The 10,634-nt window shown below is 39.9% G+C and overlaps 2 protein-coding genes across 2 annotated transcripts; one reads left to right on the top strand and one right to left on the bottom strand.

The window, feature by feature from the left end:
* Window positions 1-2,933: 2,933 nt before the first annotated feature.
* On the top strand, window positions 2,934-4,271 carry LOC149659301 (uncharacterized protein F54H12.2-like). The gene has a single exon (XM_089844066.1). It carries the CDS (start codon window positions 2,934-2,936, stop codon window positions 4,269-4,271), a length of 1,338 nt encoding a protein of 445 aa, XP_089700192.1.
* Window positions 4,272-4,745: 474 nt separating this feature from the next.
* On the bottom strand, window positions 4,746-8,367 carry LOC149659300 (uncharacterized). The gene is made up of 6 exons (XM_089844065.1): window positions 8,277-8,367; window positions 6,180-6,497; window positions 5,612-6,133; window positions 5,266-5,544; window positions 5,076-5,208; window positions 4,746-5,010 (listed from the first exon to the last, which is right to left on the bottom strand). Exons 1-6 carry the CDS (start codon window positions 8,365-8,367, stop codon window positions 4,746-4,748), a joined length of 1,608 nt encoding a protein of 535 aa, XP_089700191.1.
* Window positions 8,368-10,634: the final 2,267 nt, after the last annotated feature.

Raw genomic sequence — 10,634 nt, 5'->3', positions numbered from 1 at the left:
TTGCTTTCGCCGTCGCTATTAAAGACAAGAAAGGACCTACGATGGTTGCGGCGTTTAGATCCGTTTTAGAGTCTGGTAGAAAACCCAAGATTGTCCAGTCGGATCATGGCAATGAATTTCTAAATAAAGAATTGCAAAGTGAATTGAAACGTTTGGACATCAAGTTTTTCGCCACACACTCGGAAGTGAAATGTAGTATCGTTGAACGATTTAATTGAACCTTGAAGGAGCGAATGTACCGCTATTTTACGCAAAACGACACCTACAAATACATTGACGTATTACCCGACTTATTGGAATCGTATAATAACAACTACCACAATTCAATTAAATGCAAACCCACTGAAGTGACCGAGGAAAATTCGAAACAAATCTGGTTAAACTTGTACAGAAAAGTAAACTTTTCCCCGCCAGTTTCATACCCCTTTGAAATTGATGATTTAGTTAGAATAAGCAAAAATAAAAGAACGTTGAAAAAGGGTATTTGGCCAATTATACCGAAGAACTATTCAAAGTAACAGAACGGATCCCGAGAGATCCACCCGTATATAAACTGAAGGATTTGAACTCCGAGCTCATTTCTGGTGCGTTCTACAAAGAGGAAATACAGAAAGTTGGCAAGGACCTAGAAAACTGTAAATTTAAAATTGAAAAAGTATTACGAAAACGTAAAAAACCTGACGGTTCTAAAGAACTACTCGTACGGTGGCGAGGGTATAGTCCCGAATTTGATTCCTTGGTGCAAGAAGTCGACGTATAATGAGTTTCTATATTAAATTACCTTCCGATTCCTCTGCGCAATATTTCAAAGGAAATAGTATAAGCAAGTTCAGAACGTATCTACCAGAACCTATAATTCTAGAGGGATCTCACGAGGTTGCTCTGGCTGAAATAAGCTATCCTAGAACTTGGAATAATGTTAAAAGGGAATGCGCAGTTCGCATTTGGGATAATTCGTTCGTAGGTGTTGCTTCGGATGCAATGGATGAATTCCCAGAAGAGGGATCTGGTTTTGGCAGGGGTAAATAACGAAAGGAGTTAGAGACGCTAGCTTCCGTAGTGTAGAATACAGTGGGACTTTCAAACGTAGACACAGAAAAGAGAAAACGCCTCGGTCGCGCCGCCTATAATTCAAAATAAGTATGATATTTTCCAACCAATAGCGTGGCAGTAAAGATTCGAAAGGCATGCTGGGATATCGATTTTCTAATGTCTGCTAGTATTCGTCTGCTTACGACTGAGTGACAATTAGGCTTAGAGTAAAGTTTATTCATTAAGGTGCACTTGAATTAGAAACATGCAACTTTAAAGTTGGTAAATTCCTTATTCGATAATGAAATGGAATTAAATGTCGTTTTTGCATCCTTCAATACAGTTTTAGTTGTTTTAATTTCTTTAGTCACAGATACAGTCGATGATCCTGATCCCACAGTTCCCACTAAGCCTTGGCTCACTGGCCCGACTCTGTCTGTAACCGCGCACTTACGGCAAAACAAGTTTGATCACATTTTGAGGATTTCCCCGGCTTCAAATTGCAAATTGTTGACTTATCTTTCTTCTTTAAATCGCTATTTACTCGCGATTGAATATAATAATTATATTGGGTTGATTTATGAGACGACTTCACAACATCGACACCCGCCATTTTACTTTACCCAGAATACCTTGCGGAGCGAGATTTTAAGGCAAAACTTTTAAGGTTCTGGTCTTATTTACAATACAGTTCCAAAGATGGCACTACGTTAGTTACAAATTCTATGACGTTTCAAGGTCCCACTGTATTCTACACTACGGAAGCTAGCGTCTCTAACTCCTTTCGTTATTTACCCCTGGTTTTGGTGAAAGTGGACAGACAATTAACGGAATGAATGAAAACCGGGGTATATCGATAATTATACCCCCCGGATATTACGGTTCCGTAGAGGAATTACTCGAAATATTGTCAGCCGACGACGAGCTGGTGCTACTGAAAAAATAAAATCTAGGGTTGAGTTTTCATACAACAAACCAAATCGACGGGTGATGGTTGAGTTAAAAGGTACGAACCAATTTTATATCCCAAGCGAAATTGCCATTATATTAGGGTTCACGAGAAATTCCAAAAAATACTTCACTGTGGTCGCCTCTTTGACGGCCCCATTCAGTTGTGATATGGATGCTGGAATGCACTCCTTATTCGTTTATTCTGATATAATTCAATCTCGATCGGTAGGAGACTCTGACGTCCCTCTCTTAAGAATTATAAGTATCAACGGGAAAATTGGTGACTCGGTGGAAAAAGAGTTTGCTAAACCCCATTACATGCCCATAGCGAAAAACAACTTCCAAACAATTGAAATAAACATTATGAGTGAAATGGGTAAACCGGTTAAGTTCGAACGTGGGAAAGTTCACGTCACTCTACATTTCAGGCGCAGAAGAACTTGGCACTTGTTATAAGAACTACGTTGAATTCAATCTCCGCCCCATTTATGACGTGATTGTCAAAGTGTAAGGTTGTCTCCATATAATACGGGTCACGTTTCTGTTAAGGATTATGAGGACTATTATCTAAATCAAATTGGACATGGATCCATCCCAGTATATAGAGGTTTGGCCGTGCAACGTGGTTATGGCCTGGGGTCAATTATCTCGTCAGCGTTCAGATCAGCCATGCCATTACTTAAAAGGGGTGCCACGTACCTAGGTCGAAAGTTTTTAAACACCGGCGCGAAAATTGCGACGGATTATACAAGCGGTGTACCCATTAAACAAGCATTGAGAACTAGGGGTAAAGAAGCGGGTAAGGAAACATTGAGAAGGGCGGCCGAAGAAGTGACCAAACTAACTGGAAACGGACGTAAAAGGAAACGCAAAGTGTCACCCATCACCAGTTCTGTTCGAGCTAAGAAGAAGAGAAGGTCGTCATCTTTACACCCGGATATATTTTCATAATGTCGCTCGCACACCCAAACTCTATGAACAGCGTCAGCTCGGAACTAAATGTTTTTCACGTACCCTATACCCAAACTGGGATAGTAGGAAGTCAATGGGTGGAGTATAACTCTACCTCCAATGTGGATGAAAATCAGGCTATTATATTTCCCGTCACCGGGAACTCCGAGACATACATGAACTTGAAAAACACGCTCCTGCATTTACAAGTAAAAGTGGTTAAAGCGGATGGGTCTCTACCTAAAGCCGCTGTGTACGATGCGAATGGTGATTTAACTACTCAGGCGGATAAAGTTGGACCCGAAAACCTATTCTTCTCCCGTCTTTTTAGTGAACTACACGTATCATTGAATGATAGATCAGTTACATCATGTCCTCAACAATACGCATTCAAGAGCATGATTCAAACGCTATTGACATTTGGTGGTCCAGCGAAAAAGAGTTTTTTGACCGGGGCACTATTCTACAAAGATACGGCGGGACATTTTGACGACTTTTTCGAAAATGATGGGTTTGAGAAACGGAGTAAATTCGCCCAAAATGGGGTTATAGACTTGATTGGTGTCGTACACACCGATATATGTCAGCAAAATCGCTTCATCCCCAATCTGGTCGATGTGAATTTTAAATTTATCAAAAGTCCCAACGAATTCTGCTTACATGCGGATGGAATTAAAGCGAAAGTTATATTTACCCACGCTTCGTTATTCATAAGAAGAGTTAAACTAACCCCCGAGATTATGATATCACACGCCAAAACCCTGGAATTGGCCACGATGAAATACCCCATAACACGTACGGAATGTAATACGTTTTCCATATCTCAAGGAAGTAAAATAGCAGTCAAAGACAATTTATTTAGCGGTCAACAACCGAATAAAGTTGTAATTGGATTTGTAGACCAGAACGCGTTTTTGGGTGATTATAAAATGTCGCCTTTTAATTTTAGAAATGAAGCGGTGACTCAAATCACCTTATCCGTTGATGGGGTTAGCGTACCCCATAAACCCTTAATCCCCAACTTTAAGGATAACCTATGTATGAGATCGTACGCCAATCTCTTTCTTCAAACCGGACAATGGAATATCGACGAGGTTAATTTCATTGACCGTGACGAGTTCGCCAATGGTAATGCTCTTTTCGTATTCGACTTGACCCCCGACCTGAATGGTAGTTCGACTGAAAGTTTCAACTTTATAAAGAACGGTAGTGTCCGATTGGAGTTAATATTTGCCGAAGCGCTACCGGCTACAATTGCCGTCGTTTACTATTCCGAATTCCAATCTTTGATTGAAATTGACAAAAACCGAGCCGTTTTATTCGATCAAAGCTCATAATGGACTCTCGACAACTTGAGAGAATATTAAGGCGTGACCCATACACTAGGAATTTTTTCCGGGGAATATTTCCGGCGGATAAACTACCACTAACTGTTAAAATATTTCCATCTCTATATATTGTGAACACTGATACGTCTAAAGCGGGAGGAGAACATTGGACTGTTATATACATTTCGAGGAAAAAGAATACTGAATTCTTTGAAAGCTATGGAAATCCTCCGGATTTATTTAAATTTAATGATTTTGTAGAGCGAAACAGCCTAACTGTTACGTTTAATTCACGCCAACTACAGGGGGAATTAAGTCAAACTTGTGGTGGATATTGCGTTTACTTTTCATTGTATAGATGTAGGGGAGTTAAAATGTTTGATATAATAAAACGATTTTCTAAAAATAAAAATGTTAATGATAATATGATTTCTGAATATATGTATAAGAATTACTCAATAAATTTGTCATAATTTTTTCATTTTATTTTGTATTTTTATGCTCGTGGGCTAGTGTGGTAATACCGTCATTCAAAATATGACGCTTGTCGTCACAAGGGTTTAGACAAAGTTTGGTTTGTTTAACAGTTTTTAAGATGTGCTTCTCACTAACGATTCTAACCATCTCCGCGGTGGTCAGCTCGCGATTTAAAAGACACTCGCGGTAATGCGCGTGCCGGACGCGTTTCCGCACGACGCGCTTGCAGACTCCCTTGCACGTCTTTTTCTCTCCCTTGGCCGACAGGATACTGTACATTTTCGGTCTTAAACCGCAAAGCTCCTGGATCGGGGTGCCGTCCAATTCGTTTTTAACCTCCCCAGTCTTTTCTTGTTAGCATCGCTGTGAAGTGGATGGTCACGAGGATAGCCGGAAAAGTCGTACATGTAGGATTGGGCAGCAAAGTCCGCGTATAGATCCTCTGTCTGGATGTGGTAGGTGAGGCTATCTGTAATTTTACATAATGTTAGTACAGTTATATGTTAAATATTCACGTAAAACATACCAGTATCCGTGAAGAGGAGTTTTGCCCTATCTCCATATTGTCTCCGGATGACGTCATAATGAAATTCGTACATCAATAATTTTGACAGATCCAAGATGGCGAACCCCGTGTATATCGGTCGGTTTAACACCAACTTCTTGGCGGAATGAATACCGACCAGTTCATTATGAAAAATTGTGAATTTTTCAAAGGCGGGTGAGCTGGCTTTCTTAACCGCCTTCTCGGGAGTGGTTACCAATTTGAAATCTTGGCGATTCCTAAGGTTCTCCATGGTTTTGCCTGAAAAAGAGAGAGAAGAAATATTATAAAAGAGCTTAATATAGTAATAATTAATTTTACTACACACCGAATACAGCGTTGTTCATTAGTTTAAAGACATCCTTTTCAAAATCGTCCGTCGCCTTGGTTCTCTTCTCCGTGTTAAAACTTATATATTTTTTTAACCACGCCCCTTGTTCGAATTTCAATATCCGGTGAATATGGGTGATTTTTAACCCTTTTGCTACGTAATATTTCAGGTTGCGATAGTGCACCACATATCGTTCCTTTTTGAAAAAGTTGGGGACGAGTTTAGGTAGTGATTCCTTGATTGGGATGTTAAGAGCCGTCATCTGCTCCTTAGAATATTCGGAGAGGAATTCCGATTTTATTGTCATTGATTCCGGGGCTAGTGGGTAGCAGTTGGGGTTATCATGGAGGTCCTCAGGGTACTCCAAATCAACCTCAACTATAAAACCCTCCGGTGCAGCGTCGGGACAGTCCAATATTTCCCGCTCCGAGTTCAGGTTCGGTTCAACCCATCGAAATTGCTTCATTGGTAGGGCGTCGCACAAAACAGTGCCGTAGAGGTTGTTGCAATCTATTGATACTATTCGTTAATACCATGATGTACAGAATTGTCTCAAAATTCATACCTAGGTAACATATGTAGCTATCTGATTTTGTGTTGTCGTACGTCTCCAGATATTTGTTATTAGCCTCTGCGAATCGATGACTAATCATCGACACCCCACCCCGAATTCCCTTTTCGATAAAAAGGTGCATATCCTCGTCTAGGAATAGGTCCAAGCACACCTTGGTCATACACAAAGCGGCGTTCCAGGCGTAACCAGGTAGTGTATAGGCATGGGTGGGATCTAGACGGTAATACGTCATGCACATTTTGCGGAAGTTTTGGAACACGTCCGCTAGGAGGAGTGTGTCTGATAGCACGTACAAGTCGTGATACCCGCCTAATAGAGGATATAATTAATTTCGTCTATTCGAATATGTTTATATATATATATATTTACCTAAATTTCGAATCTAAAATGATTCCCACACATTCTGGGCATGCGTATAGTCGTCGGAGCTCAGCGGCTCATCTGTTAAGTCATTATGGAAGCTTTCGATTGGTGGTAATTGCGCCTCCTTAAATCGTTCCTCGGAATCCATGTATGAATATGGGTATACACCCTTCCGCAGAGGTAATTTTACTTCTTCTGGTTTAAAAACCGAGCTCAATATAGGGAATTTTTGAGCACCCCCCTTATAGCCCAGGACTTTTAGGGTTTGACCTAGAACATTTGAACATAAAGATGAAAATTGGTACATGTGTTGTTTTTGACCCAACAAAAAATATACTAAAAGTCCCCTGCTGTAGAGCGCGAGCTTTCGCCGCCATCTTGGAAAATGGCCGCCGGGAATGCCAGCTACAATGTATTCCACGTTCTTCTTCAAAAATTATGAAAATTGGTACACATTATGATTGGAACCACATGAACATCATGGCAGAATTTTACAACTCTGTGTTCAATAGTTTGGTCGCCATATGGGAAAATGGCCGCCGTTAATGCTAGGTACAGTATATTTCACCATGTTGTTGGAAAATTATGAAAATTGATAGGTATTACAATCAGAGCGGTGTGAACCTCATAGTAAAATATTGAAGCCATTAATCGGATAGTTTGGCCGCCATGTTGGAAAATGGCCGCCATCAATGTCATATAGATACAGTATATGGTTCAAAAATTATGAAAATTGGTAATTATTATGTTGAAGACCGTCTAAGCATCATACTTGAATATTGAAGACGTGCAACTGATAGTTTGGGCGCCATCTTCGAAAATGACTGCTGGAAATGCTAAATATATTTCAAATATATAAATCTTTTTGAAATTCCATTTTTGAATAGATGATTTTCATTAATATAATAAACAACAAAAAACAGATATCTAGAAGTCGAAATTATCGACGCCATCTTTAAAAATGGCCACATGAAAATCATTGCCCTAAATTCTGAAAGAAAGAAAAGTTATTCTAAGCTGTTATTCTCAACATGTTGATTAGAGAATATGATTTAATATGGGGTTTATACATTCTACTGTTGTTTAACATTAGAATTTAGACAGATCTCTAGCATTTTATACATATTCATCGTCATCCTGAAGATTTTTCATAATAATTGCATGTCAGAACCCTTGATTAGGCGTTACACATAGCTGGGGGCCTTATCAGCCACCATATTCCAAATTGAACCTGCGGAACCGCCGTCATGGCACACGGGGTCGGCCAGTGGGACCGACAAACGCCACTTGAGCAGGTGACAGAAGCTGGACACCGTCAGCGGCGAGCCCAGTCAAAGGGTGGTCGGTGAAAGGGAGGGATTAAGGCAGCAGAAGACCCGATGGGACGAGGGAGTTCTCTACAAGCACAACAGTGCCATACGGCCCAAACAATGAGTGTATCCGCGACACCTAGAGGGTTGTCAATAGCGGACGCGAGCCATGGCAACACCTGAGCGGGGGCGAAGCGGCCCAGCAAAACCTTCACGGAATGGGTCAAGGAACGGTCTGAACCAAGGGTGAACCCAAGGAACTCCCAAACCGTCACACCGAACTCGGGCCCCTCCGCCACGATAAGTCCTTTGAGTTAAAAAGGTTAAGAGAACATTTCTTTCATTTACGTGCTGAAACTGGGTGTGGTTATGATAAGGCGTGGTTTAAAGTAATGACAGATAATCAACATCTTACAAATTTGTTGCGCTTTTTTAATGGCCATATTGCATTCTAGAACTGTGAATGTAGAAGATCTGGATTTGCTTGCTGGGCAATGTGTGGTCATTGTCAAAGTATTAGTTGTAATAAAAATCTTCAGGATGACGAGAAATATGAACGAAATGTTAAAAATGTGTCTTAAATCTAATCCTTAACGACACCAGAATGTATATACCCCATATAAAACGGTTTTTCCTCACCAAAATCCGAGCAATATGGCTTTCTTTTTCTTTTTTCCAGATTTTAGGATAGTAATATTTCAGGGACCATTTTTGAAGATGGGTCGATAATTTAGACTCGAAAATAGTTATTTTTATGGCGTTTTTCACGTTCATGAAAATCATCTACTCAATAAAAAAATATCGAAAAAATTTATATATCTGTAATATATTTGGCACTTCGAGCAGTCATTTTCAAAGATGGCGCCCAAACTATCAGTAGCACGTCTTCAATATTCAAGTATGATATTTAGACGGTCTTCAAAATAATAATTACCAATTTTCATAATTTTTGAACCATATACTGTATCTAAATGGCATTGATGGCGGCCATTTTCCAACATGGTGGCCAAACTATCTGACTAATTGCTTCAATATTTTACTATGAGATTCACACAGCTCTGATTATAATACCTATCAATTTTCATAATTTTCCAACAACATGGTGAAATATACTGTACCTAGCATTCACGGCGGCCATTTTCCAATATGGCGACCACACTATTGACCACAGAGCTGTAAAATTTTGCCATGATGTTCATGTGGTTCCAATCATAATGCGTACCAATTTTCATAATTTTTGAAGAAGAACGTGGAATACATTGTAGCTCTAATTCACGGCGGCCATTTTCCAAGATGGCGGCGAAAGCTCGCGCTCTACAGCAGGGGACTTTTAGTATATTTTTTGTAGGGTCAAAAACAACACATGTACCAATTTTCATCTTTATCATCAAATGTTCTAGGTCAAGGCCTTTTTTGGCCTATCTGTCCTGGCCTATTAGCCAAATTTGAAACCAGCGTTTCCAGTGAGGCGGGTAGAAAACGGATGCTATCTATAAAGCGGAGATTGCTCAGTGAGAATGAAATATATGTTTCGCTATTAGACGCTATGCAGTCTATCCTCGTGTTTTTCACGGTAGCGATATGTTGCATAATGAGATGAGCATCGTATCTGTTGATTAAAAATGTTCGATAAACACCTCCCCTTATGGTAAATGGTGAATAATCTATATTACCTGCTTTAATTATGCATCACGACTGGGATAAATTTTGGCGCTTTTAGCTTCAAATTACAGCTTTGACAAGCGCTTCCCCTATACGCCCCAGTATAGTGATCATGGTCACGTGTTTTGACCGATGTTTGAAGGAATGGTTCTTCGCATACGTAACAGCGACTTGAGGATTGGAAGGAGGCCTCCTCTTCCGCCGTTAACTGCATTGGAATGTTTTCCTTCAATTTTTCCATTATAGTTTTGGATTCATCCATGAGCATTTTTAGAAATTTTATGCCACCATCGCACCCTCTATATGTCTTGTGTTTAACAAGTTTTCCTGAAAATTGTATATCGTTAGATGACTGTAATATCTGTACACACAGGCTTTAACTTACCAGTAGGACCAATAATCGTGTATGAGAACCCACATAATGTATGAAGCGCCAAAGTTGTTGTGGAAGATAATGATGCTTCCGGGAGACACGTTGTCACCTTTGTCAACAACGATTCAAAATCAGCTATTATGATGTATGGAACCTATAAATAAACGTGTAACTATTATAGAATTCTAACAAACTATTATATTGTTAATAAATTACCATTTGATTCCACCCGTAATTTTTGAATTTCAAAATGGGTTCATCATGCGGCATTAATACTCGCTGCGGGTCGTGTACGTTACATTCCCGAACGTGGTTGTTATGGGTGGCCTCGGTGGTACTTCTTTTCAAACAATACCGACAATAGAATGATTGGTGGCCATGTTTCGAGAAGCCGTTAAACAGTCGGCTGAGGTTACGAATTAAAACATAGTGCTTTGATTCCACATTAGAAACCAAGAGAAGGTCTATTTGTCTCGATTCGCGCACTTTATTCTCGCTCACGTAGCGAGGGAAATATCCTTTTTCGTAGGCGAAGATATTCACGGATAAATTGTTTTTCAATTCGAAACGTTTGAGTTTAAAAGAGTCTAACTCGAAAGGGAAAGTGATTCCACATAGGTCTAGTTCGTTCTCGTATGGCCTAAAATGTGATACGCGGTTTGCGTTGACTAACGCTGGGTGAAGTTTTGCTAAAACCGACCATAGGAAACACTTGTTATCCTCTGGATTTTCTGGATT

The sequence above is a fragment of the Phalangium opilio genome, unplaced genomic scaffold (genome assembly GCF_054372755.1).
Source record: "Phalangium opilio isolate 3A_F unplaced genomic scaffold, DU_Popi_V2 ptg000073l_1, whole genome shotgun sequence".
Taxonomy (NCBI): Eukaryota; Metazoa; Arthropoda; class Arachnida; order Opiliones; family Phalangiidae; genus Phalangium; species Phalangium opilio.
This window is presented reverse-complemented; position numbering and strand designations above follow the sequence as displayed.

Coding starts and splice junctions, on each gene's coding strand:
- LOC149659301 (XM_089844066.1), top strand. CDS start 2,934: ATGTCGCTCGCACACCCAAACTCTATGAACAGCGTCAGCTCGGAACTA.
- LOC149659300 (XM_089844065.1), bottom strand. CDS start 8,367: ATGACCACACATTGCCCAGCAAGCAAATCCAGATCTTCTACATTCACA. Junction 6,498..8,276: donor TAAAAAAGCGCAACAAATTT/GTAAGATGTTGA, acceptor ATCCTCTATTAG/GCGGGTATCACGACTTGTAC. Junction 6,134..6,179: donor TAGCTACATATGTTACCTAG/GTATGAATTTTG, acceptor ATTAACGAATAG/TATCAATAGATTGCAACAAC.